Consider the following 21412-nt stretch of genomic DNA (forward strand, 5'->3'; position numbering starts at 1 on the left):
TACAGAAGTCCAGGTAGATGATGTTTGTAGCTGCTCCTTTGTCTATGGATATAGTCACTCTATCAATAGGAGGCCACTAGGTTGGTTGGCAAGACTTGCTCTTGATGAAGCCATGCTGACTGTCTCGAATCACCTCCCTGTCCTCCATATGCGTTAGCATAGCTCCTAGGAGGATCTGTTCCATGATCTTCTCAGGCACAGAGGTGAGGCTGACAGGTTGGTAGTTCCCAAAGTTCTTCTTTCTACTCTTTTTAAAAATGAGTGCAATGTTTCCCTTTTTCCAGTCGCCAAAATCTTCACCTGACTGCCATGACTTTTCAAATATCATGGATTGTGGCTGGGCAACTACCTCAGTCAATTCCCTCAGGACTCTGGGATGCATCTTGTCAGGTCCCATAGACTTATATATGTTCAGGTTCCTCAGGTGGTCACAAACCTGATCTCTTACAGTGAGAGGGACTTTGCTTCCCCAGTCCCTGTCTTGCTGTCCATCCACTCAAGAGGTGTGGGAAGAGAGGTTGCCAGTGAAGAAAGGTAAAACAGTTGAGTACCTCAGTCTTCTCCTTATCTTTTGTTACCAGTTTGACAGTTGTGTTTATCAGGGGTGTTACGCTTTCTTTGACCTTCCTTTTCTGGCTGATGTACCTATAGAAGCCCTCCTTATTATTCTCTGTGTTCCTTGCCAAGTTCAGCTCTAGCTGCACCTTCAACTTCCTGACACCTTCCCTACACAACTGGGTATCCTCCCTATACTCTTCCCAAGATACCTGTCCCTGCTTCCACTACCTGTGCATTTCCTTTTGTCCTTTAGTTTGACCATCAGGCCTTAACTCCTTGAACAGCTGAAAGTTTGCTTTCCTAAAATTTAGGGTCCTGACTTCACTCTTCACCTGTCCCTGCTTCCACTACCTGTGCATTTCCTTTTGTCCTTTAGTTTGACCATCAGGCCTTAACTCCTTGAACAGCTGAAAGTTTGCTTTCCTAAAATTTAGGGTCCTGACTTCACTCTTCACCTGTCCCATATCCCTCAGGACTGCAAACTCCACCAGTGCATGATCACTGCAGCCCAAACTGCCTCTGATCTTGATGTCAGTGATTAGCTCATGTGTTGGTGGCCATTAGGTCCAGTATCACATCCCCTCTGCTAGGGCTGTCTATTATCTGGCTTAAGAAGTCATCCTCAATGCACTCCAGGAGTCTCTTGGGTTGCCTACAGCTCACTGTGCTACTTCTCCAGCAGATGTTGAGGTAGTTGAAATCCCCCAGCAGGATGAGGACCTATGAGTGCAATGCCTGCCATAGCTGGAGTAAAAAGGCTTCATCAATAGGCTCCCCTTGATCAGGCAGCCTGTAGTAGACACCAACCACAAGGTTCCCTTTGTTGTCTCAGTCTCTAATTCTTACCCATAAGCTTTCAACCTGCTCGTGGCTATTCTTCAGAGACAACTCTTCACAATCTATCCATTTCTTGGCATAGAGAGCAGCCCCTTCTCCCCTCCTTCATCTTCTGTCCCTTCTGATCAGCCTGTAGCCATCAATAGCTGCATTCCAGTCATGGGATTTATCCCACCAAATTTCTGTAATGGCAACTAGGTTGCAGCTTTCTAGTAGCATGGTGACTTCATAATCAAATTTATTAAATGACTGATCTTTTAATTCTTAAAACACTTTTAATTTAATCATATTCAAGTCTTATCCTAGGCTTATCCTAAGGTGTTTCAGTTCAGTTTTAAGATAGTTCAGTAGTAACTTTCACAGTGACTGACATTTCCATAATAATGATAATATTCTGTATTCCCAAAATTTTAGTTGCTATTCACCATTTAATAATGAAATATTTGGCAATATTTAGTAATATTTGAGAAAGAAAATAAAAATTTAATTTTCATGATTTTTCTATTTTGTATAAACTGAATTCTCACTGCTACTGATTACACATAGCTTTCCAGTGTTTAATGGGACCCAGAGCAGCACATGGAAAAGTTGTTCTCTTCTTATTAAGTCCAAACTATATTTGCTCATAGGAAAGTTTTATCTAGTGTGAAATTAATTTTCAAATTTTTGTTGTCAACTTTGAGGATAGGGGAATGAAGCATATGAAACAATAGCAGCAGATTTAGCTTAGAGTACTCAGCATTAATGCATTGAAGAGGATATCTAGGTATAAGCATATGGCTCACTTCTAGTCTAAATTTTGCTCCATTGATTGTGAGGGGAGCTTTTTTGTCTGCATGAGAATTGCAAACAAAGAGTGTGGGCAATATAGATGAAGAAAAACAAACTTATGTAGCAGTAAATTGTTTAGGAACAAAAATTACACAGAACGGCAAGTATTTCTGCTGCTGGAGTCTTCTGAAGAGACTACATGAGACTCTTCACAATCTCCATGAGTTGGTCTGAGCTATGAGGAGAATTTTTCATTACAGTTACTTCCCAAATAAGAATAAAAGGCTTTTAAACTCAAAAGGCCAAGCTTTATTAGAATGCAAAAGAAACAAATTAATCTTTTAAAAGAGAAAACTGAAAGAAACTTGATAAGGCAGAATAGAAAGGGAAAGTATTTACGAACAAAACTGCCTTTGCTGACTGTTGTCTTGAAGGTTGGGTCTTTGGGCTTGATTTCAGTCAACTCAGGATCTTTCTTTTTCTCATCAAATTCTGTTCTGTGTTCTTTTGCCCTTGGGAAGTTTCTTTATCTCAATGGAGGCCTGTACATGTGTTTCCTGTTCTTTCCAGCTTTGTTTCAATCTTTGATGTGCTTTAGGTTTGCTCCTTGCTGAATTCTCACTCTGACTTGTCTACTCTGTAAAAGCTGTAATGTAACATAGAACTGCATGCAGACAGATAGGTTTCTCAGGGATAACAATAAAGGTGCTGATATTTAATTGTGGGGGGAGAAACAGATTTCTCCCAGCTGCACACAATATTGGAGTCACAGTAATTCATTTAATTCTGTTATATGTTGATGAGATGGATTGATAATTCATGTGGATTGAAAACTGGATGAATGGTTGGGCCCAGAAGGTGGAAATCAGATGCATGAAGTCTGAAGACCAGTAACTAGCAATGTATCCAGGATCAACACTGGGTCTAAATGTGTTTAATATCTTCATTAATGACCTGGGTGATGGATCAGAGTGTACCCTCAGCAAGTTTGCTGATGACATCAAACTGGGAGGAGTGGCTGTTATGCTGGAGGGTCATGCTGCCATCCATTCCCTCAACAGGCAGGAAAAATGGGCTGACAGGAGTCTCATGAAGTTCAATAAGGAGAAGTGCAGAGTCCTCACCTGGGGAGGAGGAACCCCCTGCACCAGTATATGCTGAGGGCCACCCAGCTGGAAATCAGCTTGGCAGAAAAGGACCTGGGGGTTCTTGGTCATCAAGTTGAACATGAGCCAGCAATGTGCCCTAGCAGCAAAGCAGTGAATCAATCTCATTGACTTAATTGTCTCATCCGTAGAGTGTACACAGGTTGTCTGGCCAGAGTCACTTGTTTTTGATAGTGAAAACCACTGGATTTTGTGTCCTCATAATGTCTTTGTTTCTTTTTGGTCGGCAGTGATGATTTACTCTTCCAGCAAGCATTTTACAGTCTTAGGGATTGAGTGGTTTTGGGAAAATATTCCTGAGACTTACATTTTTTTTGCTTTCCTCTTGTCTCCTGGGTTGTTCTTGTTCTTTGGGGTCGAGTGCACCCTCAGTGAGTTTGGAGATGACAGCAAGTTGGGCAGGAATGTTGATCTGCTTGAGGAAAGGAAGGCTCTACAGAGGGATCTGGACAGGCTGGATCGATCGGCTGAGGTCAATTGTATGAGGTTCAACAAGGTGAACAGTCATGTTCAGCACTTAGGTGACAACACCACCACACTATGCTACAAGCTTGGGGAAGAGTGGCTGGAAAGCTGCCCAACGGAAAAGGACCTGGGGGTGTTGGTTGACAGCAGGCTCAATATGAGCCAGCAGTGTGCCCAGGTGGCCAAGAAGGCCAAGAGCATGCTGGCTTGTATCAGAAATAGTGTGGCCAGCAGGACCAGGGGAGGGATCGTCCCCTTGTACTCATCACTGGGGAGGCCACAACTCAAATCCTGTGTCCAGTTTTGGACCCCTCACTGCAAGAAAGACATTGAGGTGCTGGAGCATGTCCAAAGAAGGGCAATGAAGCTGGTGAAGGGTCCAGAGCACAAGTCTTATGAGGAGCAGCTGAGGGAACTGGGGTTGTTTAGTCTGGAGGAGACTGAGGGGAAACCTTATTTCTCTCTAAAGCTACCTGAAAGGAGGTTGTAGCGAGGTGGGTGTTGGCCTCTTTTCTCAAGTAACAAGTGATAGGACAAGAGGAAACAGCCTCAAGTTTCACCAGGGGAGGTTTAGATTGGATATTAGGAAAAATTTCTTTACTAAAAGGGTTATCAAGCATTGGAACAGGCTGCCCAGGGAAGTGGTTGAGTCACCATCCCTGGAGGTATTTAAAGGACATGTAGATGTGGTACTTAGGGACATGGTTTAGTGGTGGACTTGGTAATGTTAGGTTAACAGTTGGACTGGATGATCCTAAGGATCTTTTCCAACCTAACTATGATTCTGTGAATCTTTTTTCTTTAAGTCAGGTTGTTATTCATCTTCTTGCTGCTTGATCATTTAAATGAAGTCATATTTGCAGTGCTTTGTAGCAATTAACATATAACATTCCTTTAAATCTTATTCTGCTCTTGCTTCTGATGCCTTTATGCACACACATACTTCCTTACATATTTAATTCATACTAATCTTAACATTTTTTAATCTATCTCTACATTTCCACCCTCATTTTTGTTAAAGACACCTTCAGTAATAAAAAAAGATCACCTTCAGAGAGCAGTTTGCTTGTTGACTACTTCAGTGTCAATTCCAGTAACCTGATGGGTGCATTGATTTATGCTTGTAATGCTGTGATCAGCTCCTTCGATGGCAGGATGAGGTGACAAGAGATGAAGTCCATTCACCTCAATGTTTCTAGTCTTAAAGGTACTGTTCAATCCAGTTAGGTTCATAATTCCAGATGAAAAACATATGAATATATCCAGAGGCATTATCCTGGGTCATCCAGATTCCTATTGAAGATTTCCCCATTTGCAGTCCCAAAATTCATGACTTATATTTGTTTTAGATGCTACCAGCTTGGGGAGATGTCTCTGCTTTTTAGTTATGAAGTTACATACATTAGGGGGGAGTGGTCTGTCCCTGTGTAAGTGACTTTATCTGAGCTAAATATCTATACTGGCTATATGGAGAATCAACTGACAGAAACAGACACTTCTGATGTATGATTTGTCTCATTTTAAGCAGATAATTTAAATGGGCTATGTGCTTTAGAAACAAAATGATGTAGGTGTGTAAAATTATGTGAGTGAATCTGACAGCTGTTCCTTCTTAGTTTTAATGTTGAAAATTATATACTTTATGAAATGTAGAAGTCTCTGTTTTTAATATTTTTCATTAATAGTTCTTCCTAGAATCTCCTTTCAGGATTCTGCATCAAGAAATCGATCACGATTCAATCACTTTTCTATTCCTGGCTCTTGAGAAGCATTTTTCTCTTCTTCCTTCAATGGGCCATAATAAGTAGGCAGGTAATACCTAGGCTTTAGGAGAATCCATCCCTCTTTTTGAAAGTACAGTTTAATTTACTTAGCAGTGTCACTTTTCCACACAGCTGGGGCCAAAAGCTGATATTTAGGATTTCATCATGTGCTTATACCATTTACCATGTGACTTTGTGCAATGGAAGGTAACAGCTGAGGAATCAGAATTCAGCTCAGCCAGCTATCGCATAAGAGTATGAACAGGAAAGAAGCTGTAATGCTGATTTACAAATGCATAAATTATCAGTGCCAAAACTTGGAACTGTCAGAATGATCCTGATGAGATAGTTGTACATGTAATGTATGAAATGCAACAGGCTCTCTTACACCCCTCTGGCTGCACTTATACACACATCCTTCCGTAATAGGTACGCTTCCTTCCTCTTCCTCCTTATGTGAATTCCTCAGTCGTACTTCTGTTTCATGAAGGATGAACAAGATGAAGACCATTTTAGTAATAAAATACAAAAGAAAATGTTTACACACATGTGCCACTTCATGTCACACTCCAGAACAGAGCATCTTGTTGAATTGTCTTCTTTACTCCTAGAAGGGGCAAAATTTGTATGCTGAGTCTGCACATATATCTTTAAAAATACATCTTTAAAATGTAGGATTCCTAAAATCACCTCTGAGTGTTGGGCTGATGTGATTCATGGCCAGAGGACATGGTGCAATAGTGAAGTGGTAAACACAGAGTATGCATGAACAGAGGTCAAAGGGTTGCTGGATGCAAAAGATTGACCAGGGTTTATTTGTGTTTAGTGGAGTATAGAATAGGAATTTGTATTTAATTTTATGAAAACTGGTCTTGTTTCATCATTAACAAAATTTAAGTTGAGCCCTTTACAAATGGCAGCTGCAAAGTACCCATCTTATTCAGATGGAAGTAACTAGCTAACCTATACTATATATTATTGTCAATATCTTGAAGAAAATATATGTTAGGACTGTTAGGTTTTCATCAAGTCACTCTCATTTCCTTGCAAGGAAGTTTGTATTCTTTTTGATTACCCTGTCTGTGTGGGCCTGAGAACTGCCATACCCTAAAGGACAGTGCTGCAGCTACAAAGGTATGAATGTAAACAAAAATGGGGGTGTGGATGGAAATTAAACAGTCAATTTATCCAGAGGAAACAACATTAAAAAAAGCCAGCTTTGTTTCATTTGCATGAGGAGCAATGAAAGCAATGAAACTGTCAGAGTTACAAACTGATCAATAAGGATAAAGGTTGCCAGAGTGCTTCACGCTGTTGCATATTCAAAACAAGTAATGTTTAGAATTTTACTCTCAGTTGGCTATTGTTCTTCTTACACGAAACTAGAACTTAAATATTTTCATTTAGTTTGGGGTTTTGGATATTTACTGTTTCATGTCTTTTGTTCTTTTAAATGTAAATTAACTATTGACTACAAAGCTCACAGCTCAGCCATAGTATTTTATGTCCTGAGGCATCGTCCTTTGCACTGTGCTATAAATTCTGTTTGGACTTTTAAAGATGATGTGAAACTTGCAGAAAGTATGCATACTTCTGGAGGGAAAGGGAAAAAAGTGATTCATGCTCAAGTTCAAGATTTGAGGTTGGTAAAGCCTTGAGAAACTTAAAGTTAGAGCACTCACCTAGGAGATGGAACACTTGGCTGACATTGATCTGGAGGGGTAGAAAAGCCACTGCACCTTCTGGGACAGTGCTGCACCTTTCAGTGCATGATATACTTTGAAGGACACTCTTGTTTAAAAGTGGAACCACTGTGCAATCATGAACACAGGAGTCACACTCCAACAGGAGAGAAGCAAGCGGTAGCATGATTTTGTTTTTTTAGTGGTTGAGCATCTCAGCTGAGGGGAGAGACTTGTGTTCCAGTCCCTGCCCTTGGAGCTCTTTCTGTACATTATCCAGGAAAGAGGTCATTTAATATGCCCACATATCGCAGTAAGAAAGGGCACAAAGAACTTCCTTGGTTTCAGTGTCATAGCTTCAGCAGGAAGGCGGGATTGTCTACCCAGCTGTTCTATATCCTGGCATTCTCCCTGGAAAAGCCAGATGTGAAGAAAAAGCCTAGAGGAAGGCAGTGGAACTAGGTCACACATTTCCCAACTGTGTGTTTGTAATCAAAAATTATTACTAATCCGACTAGACACCACCAACCCTGTTTTCTTGCCCCTTTCCTAACTACAATGTAGATGCCATGTTTTTATCAGACCTGATATTATTCAAATATTTTGGATATTCTCTGAGAATATTTATCAGGGCTTTACTGAAGGCCTCAGCCATACAAGGAAAGGTTAAACCCATTTAGGGTTGACAGTGCTAAGAATTCCTTGATGAGACAGCGTCAGGCCTAATTCTGAAAAGTGTGCAAAGCATAAAGCTCATTTGAAACCATTGTAAGATCAAAAATAGGCTCAAAATCATCATCTGAGGTCCTTGATTTTGCTGTTAGAAACTTCAGCTCCACCTACTAGCCACATCAAGTGCTCCAGACTGTCCTAGTAATCTAGCCAATGAAACCTAAAACTTTTCTCAACAACATTATGTGTACAAATTAATTAAACATTTTTGTCCATATGTTTACACCAGACCACTTTCTTCTCATGGTATTGATCAAAAAAACAATTGGTAGGAATAGAATCAAGATGTCTAAAAATTGCTTTTGATTTTTCTTGTTCTTCCATATTAGATTCTAATAAACTGGTACATATTGAGTATTAATGCAGACCTGTGAATTGTAGGGTATCTCTAACTAAGCTTCTTTTAGTCGATACATTCCAGTGTTCATAGTTTATATAAATGTGCCAATGTCATGTTAACATTTTAAAAAAATTTGTTTTGTAGACTGCAGTGATGATGTATTTCGTTGCAACACAGGAAAATGCCTAAATTATACCTTTGTTTGTGATGGATATGATGACTGTGGAGACCTTAGCGATGAACAAAACTGTGGTAAATGAAATTTTTATGCTTTTCTAAAGTCTTTAAGATAGCAGTATTGCCTGAGACAGCAATCCTTTTCCTTAAACTACTAGAAGAGTAATATACCCTGCTGTTATTCTTTTTGGGCAAAATAAAAACAGCTCACAAATGCTATATGCAATTTGAAAAAGTTTAAAGGAGAGCTCTGGGTTAATCCAAATTTTGAAGGTAGTGGTATTTTGAAGAAATATTCTGATTTTCAATTTGTTTTAAACTAATTCAAGATGTTATGGTTGCTTTCTTGCTAACTTGGCTGAATTTAACTGAGATTAAAGCAAACCATAAGAAGCTACACACTGGCGATGCCAACTGTTTTGTAGCTGAATGGTTTTTACATAAACTTCATAGTGAACTTGTATGTTTTGATGATCAAATTCTGCTACTTTCAAATCCTGTTTTCAGTCAGATTTGTATGTTTTGCCTCCTTATATTTGTCTTTCTTCCTACACTTAACTTCCATAGGAAAAAAACATGAAGTTTTGTCATAAAAAAGAATAATCTTTACATGTAAATATTGGAAAACTTCAAAAGCCACCTGACAAAAATCAAGCTTTCTAAATACTTTGAAAATTAAAATATTATCTCTCAATTTTTTCTTTTGCCTTTCTAAGGAAAAGCACAGAAAATCTCAAAACTGAAAATCAAAATATTTTTTTTTCTGAGATTTGTTTTATGTTTCTTCTCCAAATTAAATATATTCTAAGATCTTTCACTACTTTTTGTCAGTTTTGGTTGTTTTGTTTTTTGGTTTTTTTTTTTTTTAATAAACTGTTTTAAATTAAAGACTTTTCTAAACATTAGTCTGACTCCTACTATTCCTATCTTGAGATAGATTTTTTCTATATAAAATTTAAGATCTAACTTTTTGTACAGGCTATGAATGGGTTTCATAGCAGATTTGGCAGTCTGCACTGTGTCTATGCTCCCTATTTATTTTGGTATAAACTCAGCTTGCTCAACAGAATGCTCTTCTTTATTTGTAGAAGCATTTGGGTAGAAAGAGTAAGATGAAGATTGGAATAGTTTCTTTGTAGATCATTCTTATGGAAAATTGTGAGTGTATGCAAAAACCATAGTTTCTGATCAAGTGCCAAATATGACAGTTGAGAAACTTTTTTTTTTTGCTTCTTAGTAAAAAGATAAGTATAGGGAATGACTTTCTCTGGTGGCAACTGAAAATGTTGGCTAACTGAAAATCATTCCATGAAATGGGAAGCCAGAAGATCTTTTAATCTGCTTAACAAATCTTAGAAACTTGTTTATTTGCAAATGGAAACAACTGTGTACCTGAGAGAAGGAGTGAATACATCACTATCTATACATATAGGCAATAAGATTCAAAACATATGTGACTACCATCTGCAAAAAAATCTGGGGGTACAGAAAATCTCTTATTGTAAATTACTAATGCAAAGTGGCTCATTAGTAAGAATGATTAACTTATAGTCATAGAACAATTGAGCAATAATATAAATTAAACAAATGGTAATTTTTCCTTGTTTTTTTTTTTTGTCCTCACATGTCGGTTTTATTTAGATTGTAATCCAGTGACACATCATCAGTGTGAAGATGGGAGATGTATAACAGCTGATTGGGTATGTGATGGTGACCATGACTGTATAGACAAATCAGATGAAATCAATTGCTGTAAGTTCCCTTAATCTCTAAATTAGTTTGTTTTTTTCTTTAAAAATAAAAACCAAAATGTAAGATAACTAGTATACTTATTACTTGTAGGGCAGAACTATAAGCTTATTTGATTTCAGAAGTTCACACTTGACATATGTTCCTTCTGATAGATAGCTGCAGCAAAATAAACATTTGTTGCCATTGTTGAGAAATATTAGCATTGTCTTGTGTTTCAGATTCTTGTTAATTACAGAATTAACTTTTTGTTAACTGTAATGTTCCTATTAAAGAGTAATGAATTGATGTATATAACCTCTTAAACTATAGGCATTCTGAATTTGTAATAGCTTTTTGATGTATCTGTATGTGACCTATCACACCTTGTCAGAGTTTGGACTTCTGTCTGTTCTAATGATGATGGTGTGTATATGCAGAACAACTATACTAGAATATTGATGAGGCTGCAAAGTCAAGTTTTGGGGAACTAGCATATGTTCTAATGTGAGTAAGGTTATGATAAGACAGATGCTTATGCTGCTTTGATTCTTGCTGCTATTCAATGCTTGACCTCACAATCACTATCTACAATTTTCCCCGAAATCTGAGAACCTAATCTGAATAAAAGAATGTAAGTAAGTGGACAAAGAAAAGGTGACAATTTATATATGGGTAAAAATTATGGTTTTTTTTTCCTTAGAAAAGCTGAACCTTCACCTCAGCCTCTTGCTAATACCTGATATATATAGTTTCAGTCCCTGTAGTTAAAGATCAGCACAGCTGTAGGCTATTGAAAACATAGCCTACATATAATGAAAAATGTCTAGTGACCTTCAGTGCTAAGCAGTGTTATCAGCTCCTCCTAAAATAATTTCAAGATGATGTTAAAAAATAATTAAGACCTTAATTAACCTACATTGATCAGAATATCATCTTTTTTTCTCTCTAGCATGTCATAGTCAGGGTCTAGTGGAGTGTAGAAATGGGCAGTGCATTCCTAGTGCGTTTCAGTGTGATGGAGACAATGACTGTAAAGATGGAAGTGATGAAGAAAACTGCAGTGAAAGTAAGGATATCCCTCATTTTACTCTTCTTACTGAGCCTACCATTGACTGCTTTTTTCTGAAGTGCCTTTATCTAAAGCTATCTGACATTTACTTTCTTTGCCTTTCAAATAACTTTCAGAGGCTGGTTGGTGTCTGCTTTCACACAGGAAGTTGTAAGCAGAGTTTTATTAGTTTTTAAAAATATAAAAAGTTAAAGAAGCTGAGGTGATATTTAGCATAGTATTTGGCTATCTGACATGATCAGCTGTTACTTGAATTAATACCTGTTCATATTGTCTGCAGCAATTAGATGCTACTATAACGGGGATTGTTGTCATTTGAGGAGGAATTTTCTCATGAAAATGATTTTTTCTTCAGATCTTGGGATTTAGAAAAATTGTTTTCATAAGTAAACTAGTGATTTAGTGTGACTGAGGGAAAATATATGAGAATGTAAGTTTTCACAGCTATCTAATAGCTGTCTCATGATGTACTGTATGAAAGAAAAGGAAATCAGGCAGTTTCTTGAGAGTATTTCACTAAAAATATTGATGCATCATCTGGACTACAAGTCAGTGATGTGGTTTTGTTTTCACTGCTTTTTGCCTCTGTGGATGTTGAAAGAAATGGTTGAAAAACTTTTTTTTGGTAAGATGAATAGATAAAGATTCAGGGATACTAAATGCAGAGGAGTAAGAGGGGGTGATAATTTTGTAGTCAATGATATCACTATATTCTAAAAGATTTTTCTGCTTAGCATTAAACTGCAAAGTTTTTAAATATGGAAGTTTTCCTTGTTCTTATTATTCATTCTTCAATGTGCAAAAAGCTCTGTCTAATATCTTGCAATATTGTGTAGAGAGAAATTCTTCCGTTATGCAACTGTATCCTGTCTGTTCTAAATTTTCATGAGAATATGTAGACAGAATTTAGATTTCATCTGGATTATTCCTCTTTAGTTCCTTGTAGAGTCCATGTAAAAACAAGGCAGAATTCTTGTTTGTAACTATTTTTTAAATATTTCTTATGTATGTCGTTGATTTCAGCAACTACAGAAGATGTAATAAGACACGCACTTAGTGCAAAGACTTCTCTGCAAATCAAACAATTTGCATACGCCTAGCAGAGGCAGTGAAGTTAGGACTGAAGTGATCTGGAATACTGGTTTTACAAACACAGTAAATATGTGAAATCAACATAGAAATTTGAGCTCAAAATGTAGTGACTTGCCACTTGCCTATATAAGGATACAGGGACCTTGTGTAATAGTACAAGGATATATGTATAGAGTTTACAAATTGCCATTTATCTATATACAAATGAGAAAAATAGTTTCCTTTGCTACATACCTTAAGGAAATTTAAGGTTATGGCATCTATTAACATTACTGCTGTAATTAATTTTGTGACAATACAAATATAATATAGATGTACTCACAGCTGGTTCTGTGATCCCTTCAAAAGACAGGGTAGAGTGTGTTTATAGAAATTCATCACTGATTGCGCTAAGATCAAAAGAATCTACACTGTGGCACAGGGATTTTTAATGAGTTGAGAAACTCTTCTGCTGTGGGATAAGGAGGAGCAAAATTTAAAATTTAAAAATTACTTTTAACGTAAAAATTTGTGATAGCTTTAGAAGTCAAGAGGTTTTCCCTACCTAACTTTCATGTTCCATTTTGCAATCAGATGCACCTGTAAAATAAGACAGGCAATTGCTATAGTAAAAGAAAGTACCTCCATTTCTTCAATATATAATGTGTGAAAGGAAGTAAATTCACATAATTATGAATAGAAGTTCTTTGGGACAAAAAGGTTGTCAAGGTCATTGACACAAGATGTTTCTTCAGTATCTTCTGTATGCCCAATATAAGGATGCCATGACTGAATGGTTAATGTTCGTGGACAGTAGTGCAATACAAACATTAAGCAATAGTTGCAATAAACCATTTTAAACAGGATTAGATGATAAAATTCAACCTGTTCAGTCTCTGTGTACAGAATAGTAAATTAAATGACTAATTTTGCAAAAGTCATATGGAAGAGATAATTTAATAGTTTGGAAAGGCGCTATCACCACTATGAGACAGAGAGAAGTCCAGGGATCTGTCAGAGAAACTAACTACCCAGATAATGTGCTCAGAAACTTTTTGGGGAAGTGCTGGTTTTAGTTATTCTGAATTCCATCTTTCAAACCATAGCCTTTTGGGTTTCTTGTTGTTGTTTGGTTTTTAAGCAGCCAAAGAAGGACAATAAAGCTTCAGTTCTGATGACCTTTCTTCAGGATGGTTTTTATTGTCCACCAAAACAATCATAAAATGAAAAGCAGATCAACTGAATAGCACTGAAGAATAATTTCCAGAAGGTATTCTCTTTCAGCTAGACCTATTGTTCCCTTTGAGATATGATTTACATAACTTTTCATACGCTGTCAGAGGATCATAGTAAATGCCTTTCAGAGATCCATACCTCTCATTCAGAAACTGGCATATAAATTCTTGTATTAAACATAGGCGTAAATAAAAACGACATCTGGACAGTGCTGCACACTTTTCTTCCTTACAACACTTCCTTACTGCATTTGAAATGCTGTAGGGTACTTATTCAGCTATGTAAAGGAAACACTTAATTGTAATGTAAACTCTTCATTTTCTCATCACTACACTCCAATCATTTTTATTAGTTGGGTAAATGATTAGAATAGTAAATTTCTATTTTCCTCAGGTCAAACCCTCTGTCAGGAGGGAGACCAGAGATGTACTTCCTGTCCTGATCCCTGTGGAACTTCCCTCTGTGAGATGAGAAACAGCCAGACAAACTGCAGTAAGTAGGTCACATGCTTCATACTGTCACTGTTCTAGGGTGTTTTAGAGTATAATGACGATGCAGGATAGGATACAGTAAGTAATACTTTAATTTACTCTCCAATGAACATGTGTAATGATTAAGTATTGAAAAGTGCAAAGCTGAAACAAAAGTTTCATCATAACTCTTGATTACTGATGTACTAAGAGATACTCATAACATTTGACATCAAGATATTTTACCTTCTGTGAATTTTTGATATGTTCTTAATGGATGTTTACAGTTGCACCTTTTCTTAACATTTAATGACATTCGGTGTTTACACAAAGTAAACAACATAGTGTAGTATAAAGCAGAAGCCACTTGTTTACTTTCAAAATGTAAGAAAACATGGTACTGTGTTTAGGAGTCTGGATAACTTTTAGCCCGCTTATGAAGGAATAATTTTGATATTCAAACTGGTAAAACTAGTTATTCTGGCCGATACATATTGTAGAGGATCAGGGTCTTCAACAATGCATGTATTAATTTTTATGTCCTGTACTATACCGCTCCATGCAAGCCTCCTGTACCCACTGTACACTTGTTCTGAGTAGCTCTCTTTCTCACTTGTGCAATGCAGAACTATGAACAGACACTCAAAAGAAATGTACTTGGCTAGGTTTTGAAACTGGGACAGAACTGTATTCAGAATTATTCCGAATTAATTAAAACTTGGTCATGTGTTAATACAGTCACACCAGTTCAGGTCATGTCAGCACATGGGCAGTCTTGCCTTCACTTACATATGAATGTGTAGATATATCCTATAATTGCTTTGTGCCAAGTAGTTATTTCTGCAAAGTATGGTTTGGTACCAAATGGTAGCTTGTTTGGATAATGTTATCCATTGCAACCTAAATGGAATATGGGGAGGTCAACTAGTCCAAAGTTTACAGTGTTTGTTTGAGACAGGCACCTTTCTTACTGGGGCCTTTAGATGATGCTAAAGTAAAGATATGAGATACTTGGGCATATATACTTTACATGTGCTTTTATCAATGCTGCTTGTAACTCTTTGAAAAGGGACAATCATAAGTACTATGTTTAACATTAGAAAGAAGTTCATTTGGTCAACTAGTCCAAACTCTTAATCAAAGCAGTGCCAATTATGTCATGTGGCCTGTGACCATGAGTTTTGAGTATCTCCAAGTGCATCTGAGTTTTGAGTATCTCCAAGGACAGAGATTCCGTAGTCTTTCTGTGAGACCTGTTCCAGTGTTCAGCCATTCTCATGGTAAAATGCATATATGTAACTGAAATGGTCTGTGTTTCAATTTGTGTCTTTTTACTTTTCATCTTATCCCTGTGTACTTCTAAGAGTCTGGCTCCATGTGTTTTACACTTTCCCATTAGTTAATTGTTAACAGCAATAAGATCTCCCCTTAGCCTTCTTTTTTGATGGATGAACAAACCTTTTCCCAACTTTTGCCTGTAGATCATTTGATCCAGTCCCCTAACCTGCATGGTGGATCTTCATTGACCTCATTCCAGTATGCCAATGTCTTTCATGAATTGGGAAGCCAAAAGACAGGACACAATACTCCAGATACATACCAGTGCTGAATAAAAGGGAATGACAGCCAGTCATCTTGTTAGAGACAGCAATCAGATTAATCAGGCATGATTTTCCCATGATAAATCAATCCATGCTGGCTGTTCCCAGTCACCTTTTTAACTTCATGTGTGAACATGTCTTCCAGAAAGAACTGGTTCCATAATCTTTCTTGGACTGAAGGTAGACTGACTGGACTGTAGTCCCCTGGATTCTCCTTCTTGCCCTTCCTAATGATGGACGTGATGTTTGCATTTGTTGTGGTTTGAGCTCAGAGGGCAACTGACGACCACACAGCTGCTCACTCCCCTCTTTGCCCCCAATGCTAAGAAGAAGAAAATAAAGCAAAAGGCTTGGTGGTTTGAGCTCAGAGGGCAATTGAGCATCATACAGCCACTCACTCCCCCTTCCCCAGCACTAGGAAGGAGAAAATGAAACAAAAAGGCTCAGGAATTAAGATAAGGATAGGGAGAGATGAATCACCCATTATGCTCATAGGCAAAAGGCAGACTTGTTAGGGGAAGAAAAAAAGAACATAGATTTATTACAGACACTAACAACAACAACACTACTTAACAGACACAGTAGGGGAGTGAGAAGCATTACCACATCTTGAAAACACCTTCCCGTACCCCTCCCTTCTTCCCAGGTTCAGCTTTGCTCCCAATACCTCTACCTCCTCCTCACAGTGACACAGGGGGCAGGGAATGGGTGTGCAGTCAGTGCTGCCACTTCTTCCATCTCAGCGGGGGGTGGGGGGGGGACACTTCTGGCATTCTCCTCTCGCTCCAGCATGTTCCCCCTTTCACAGGAGGCAGTCCTCCACAAATTTTCTCCTATGTGAGTCCCTCTCATGGGCCACAACATTTCTCTAGCTGCTCCAGCGTGATACACCAACTTTCTCTGACAGGAGTCCCTCCCAGGTAATGCAGCCCTTCCTGAGCTGCTCTGGTGTGTGACACCCCCGCACTCTACAATCCTCCCAGTGCCAAACTACAACATGGGGGCTGCTTCTTCCCACAGGGTCCCTTACTTCGGATTCAATCATATGCTCTTGTGTGGGCTCCTCCACAGGCTGCAGGTCAACATCTGCTCCACTGTAGACCTCCATGGGTGGCAGGAGGGGCCAGCCGCTGCCATCTCACTTCAGGCTGCAGGGAGGCTCTACACTGGTGCACCTCCCCCCTCCTTTCCTCCTCTGTTCTTCCACTGAACTCGGTATTCACATAGGTGTTACAACTCTTCCACACAACTCCAACTACCCTCTCAGGTTCTCCTTCTTAAAGACATAATTGCAGAGGTGCAGCCACCATCACTAATTGGCTCAGCCTTGGTGCAGAGGTGGGTCCAACTTTGAGCCAGAAGAGCTTTGAGAAGCTTCTCACAGGGGACCACTGCTATAGCCCCCTCCCTCTGCTACCAAAAACCCCTGCCAGTCACAGAAACCCAGCACAGCCTTTTTCCAGTGATCAGATGCCAGGTTTGCCATGACCTTTTGCAGATGATCTAAAGCAGCCTTCCAACAACATTCCTTGGTGGAAACTAAGGCAAGAAAAGACATTGAATACCTTGGTCTTTTCCATGTCCCTGATCACTAGTTCCCTTGTCCCAATGAGCAGCAGACCCACATTTTTCTTAAATTTCCTTTTGCTGCCAGTGTACTTAGAAGAGTCCTCCTTCTTGCCCTTTACATTGCTCAGTAATTTCAACTGTCACTGAGATTTGGGCTTTCTAACTCCATTCTTGTATGCTCAGGAAATGTCTCTATGTACCACTTAAGTGCTCTATCCCCTTTTCTGTATATTTTGTTTCTGTGTTTGAGCTCAGTCAGGAAATCCATGTTCAGCCAAGGTGGCCTTATGCCACACTTTCTTGACTTGCTTTGCATTGGTATGGACTATTCCTGTGCTCTGGGGAGGCTCTCCTTTAAGAACAACTTACTGTCCTTCAAGAATGTATCAGTATGATTAATATTCTCACATGTTCCAGGGCCTGCAGTTGTGAGGCATCTTCCAGCTTTCTGAAGAAGGGTTCCTCTACTTCCTCTTTTTGCTAAGACAGTCTGCAGCAGCTGCCTGCTATACTCATCATCTGTGTAGGTCTGTCCTCTAGTCCATATCCATAACCAAACTATTCAGGTGAGAAGGAGTCTTCTAACGTTATTGGAGTAGTATGTGTTGGGTTTTTTTACTTGCCTGTTGTGAACCAAACCATCATTCTCCCCCAAGAAATATTTAGAAAGGGTTATAAAATGGGAAGGAAGGCATCCATATAACACAAAACTAATAATAATCCAATTGATTTAAAAAAAAAAATTAATAAAATTAAAATTTTTAAAACAGTTTTTTTTTTTTTAATTGAAATCTTAGATATCTTCAATGAATTATCTTGGTCATTTTCTCCTCTATGTCTTGCAATTTGTGGTCAGTTATTATCTCCCATGATAGTCTGTCCACCTCCTGGTGAAAAGGAAGCAGTGTATCTTGGGATACATACACTAATCAAGGAGAAATCAAATATGAGATATCACAAAAGATCAAATTAATTTGGTTGATGACCACATCTGCAGTTCCTGCTGAAATCCCTTGGAACTGTATATACTTGTCATCTCCAAAGAAAACAGTTATTCAAGTAGTCTTTTCTTGTCTTTGGTGAGATTTGAAGGTCATGTTTTCCTGATGTTTTAAGGTCAGAATACACGAGTGTTCACTGAGATACGATTACTGAATTGAATAACTCCACTCTAGCTAGTCACAAGTTTAAATGTGTATGACAAGATTGATTCTCTGTGGGCTGAAGGCTCGTGGGAGTGAAGGATGCTTAGTTCCAGATCTCTCTGCCTGCAGGAGAAACAGCAGCTTTAACAGACTGTGCCTCTAAGAACGGATGTTGCTTTTCAGTTTCTCCATTTGAAGATTTGGCCTTTTTATTTGAGCATTACTGACTTTGCCACAAGACTGTGGTTTACCCAGCAACTGGACTTCCATATTTTTATTTGCTGTTTCAAAGCTTCTTTACTCATAATGCTTCCAAAACTTAACAGGCATTACACTAAACCGTGTTTTATATGTTTAAAACTGTAGCAACTTTACGCTTACCCAGGTCAAAAAAAAGACAGCAATTTATAATTGTATTTATTTTTAAATACTTATAAATTAAACTGCTTAGTAAACAACACATAAAATATATCTGATGTATTGTGACAGGATCAACATTGGACTCACAGCTGATGCCTGTGTAGTCACCAGTCGCGCATAAGACAGGTCTTATATTCAGCTGACAAACAAGGCACCAGCAGCAGCCTTACCCAACAAGTAGGAAAATATGTAAATTCCCACAGTAACCTCTAGTTCTCATATACTCAGGGAGCAGTTCTCTCTTAAGCAAATTACCTTTCGTAAACAGCAACTACAATCCTGTAAAAGGCAACCGTCTTTCAAGCAGTGTGACTGCAATTCAGTCTTTCTCACCATAAAAGAGAGCTGACAGTGTTCCTTCTTTCTTGGACTCATCTTCTTTGTGGATAAATCAGTATGAGACTTACTGTGGTCCAAAGCAGTTAGTACTGTGGTCCAAAATCTTTTCCTGACCAATGCAGATTTTTGTATCCTATTGTGTGTATGGAGAGCAATTTTGGAAAATGTTTGAGAGGGTAGGACTATGTTACAAGATAGGGAAAAAAGTTTTTTGACATGTGCCATTTGAGTTCTAAAATAATGTTCCTATTCCATGTCATGAGAAAACCAACAGCTTTTTAGTGAAGATGTTTCCTCATCATATTATGGGCAACAGTCCATAATTCTCAACAGGAGTAACACATAATCTGAATTAGACTTCTGGATCATCTCTCCTTCTCCTTTTCTGGTCCAGTGAGTATTTAATTGTTTATAGACAATGGAGCAGCAAGAGAATTTGGGAGACATTTTTCTTACTTAACATCTGGAAGTACTATTGTCTTTTTTCATGTTATTTTCACTGTTCATATTTTGACCAGAGTTATTTCATCTTTGGTAAGAGATGAGAATTCCCGTGGAAAATGTCAGTTTTGACAAAGCAGTATTTTCTGGCCCAAATAACTCTTTGGTTGGAAAATTCCAAAGCATAGGCCACATTTCGCAATACTGAATATGATGGATGTTCTCCATGTGTGATACTGTCTGATCAGTTTAAGCTGCCACTACGACACAGTTACAACATATTTAGGATAACAGAACAAATATCTGAAGGTAGGGTGTAAAGAAGACAGAGCCAGGCTATTTTAGTGCTTAGTACAGGACTAGAGACAGTGGGCACAAACTGAAACACGGGAAGTTCCCTCTGAACATAAGGAAACACTGTTACTGTGAGGGTTACTGAACACAGGTTGCCCAGAGAGGTTGTGGAGACTTCATCCTTGGAGACAGTCAAAAGTTCCCGGGGCATGGTTCTGCACAGCTTGCTCTAGGCGGCCCTGCTTGAGCAGGAGAGTTGGACTGGATGATCTCCAGAGGCCCCTTCCAACCTCAGCCATTCTATGATTCTTTGAAATATCCCATTCACTCCTGTTACTATGTTTGGAACTAATTCCTATATAGTAGATAGAGCAAGTTAAGAATAAATACAGGAAGGTATTAAACCCAGGCATAATCTGTTTGGGTTTTATTTTGATTTACAATAAAAGTTGCAATGAATTTTATTCCTTGTTTCCCACTCATTAGATTGTAGTTACATATACAGTGAATAAGGGAGTAGCAAGATCTCTTAAACTGTAGGACAGACATCAGAAGGAATGACTAACATTTGGGTTACTTAAATTCAGGCAGGTGTTCCCCTGGAGTGTATGTTCTGTTTGTTACTCTGCTTGTGGATTGTAGGGAATTGGGTGTGATAGTCAAAGTTATTATTTTCAAACCTAAAGACACGTTTGCACATAATGTGAGACAAGTTTTCTAAACACAGTGTGAAAGTTGTAATACTATTTAAAACACGTAAAGAGCTATCCTACAGGGGCATTTCACTAGAATTCACCTAAACTCCTATAAATATGAGGCATAACAAAAGAAAGAATGATTTATGTGCATTTCTACCCTTCAGCCTTGAATGGTATTATGTTACACAAACACAACACTGTATGTACTTTTGTGTTCACTTACTCAGGTTTCATCATGAAATACTGAAGAACATATAATCTGTACACATGTTATGTTTTAAGCTCAGAAGAGAACAACTGGGCATGAAGCAGACACTCATTCACTCCTTCCCCCTCAGGGATGGGGAGGAGAAAATAAAACAAAGGCTCAGGGATTGACACAAGGACAGGGAGGGATGACTCACCAGTTATGGTCATGGGCAAAAGACAGGCTCCATTGGGTAAGAAAAAAAGAACATCAATTTAATTTGAAGATCACCATCACTAAATTTTCCAATCAGACAGAGCAGGACAGTGAGAAATACAATCACATCTTAAAAGCACCTTCGCCCCACCCCTCCCTTCTTCCCAGGCTCATTTTTTCTCCCAGTCCTTCTTCCCACCAGTGGCACAGAGGGACGGGGAATGCAGGTTGCAGTCAGTTCATCACCCATTGTCTCTGCCACTCCCTCCTCCTCAGGGGAAAGACTCCTCACACCCTTTCCCTGCTCCAGCATGGGGTCCCTCTCACAGGAGACAGCCCTCCATGAACTTCTCTGATGTAAGTCCTTCACCCAGGGCTGCATTTCTTCATGAACTGCTCCAGCGTGGGTCCCTTTCATGGGCTACAGTCCTTCC

The 21412-nt window shown here is 38.6% G+C and overlaps 1 protein-coding gene across 3 annotated transcripts in view; it reads left to right on the top strand.

Moving 5' to 3' along the window:
* CORIN (corin, serine peptidase) overlaps nt 1–21412 on the top strand; it is a 164327-nt gene that overhangs the window by 94877 nt on the left and 48038 nt on the right. For all 3 annotated transcript variants that reach the window (XM_042807702.1, XM_032998954.2, XM_042807703.1), the window contains exons 7-10: nt 8459–8566; nt 10133–10243; nt 11172–11288; nt 13992–14090. In XM_042807702.1, the coding sequence (XP_042663636.1) occupies nt 8459–8566; nt 10133–10243; nt 11172–11288; nt 13992–14090 (435 nt within the window). The remainder of the gene's footprint in view (nt 1–8458; nt 8567–10132; nt 10244–11171; nt 11289–13991; nt 14091–21412) is intronic.

Source organism: Tyto alba, unplaced genomic scaffold (genome assembly GCF_018691265.1).
Source record: "Tyto alba isolate M040663 unplaced genomic scaffold, T.alba_DEE_v4.0 Super-Scaffold_6, whole genome shotgun sequence".
Lineage (NCBI taxonomy): Eukaryota > Metazoa > Chordata > Aves > Strigiformes > Tytonidae > Tyto > Tyto alba.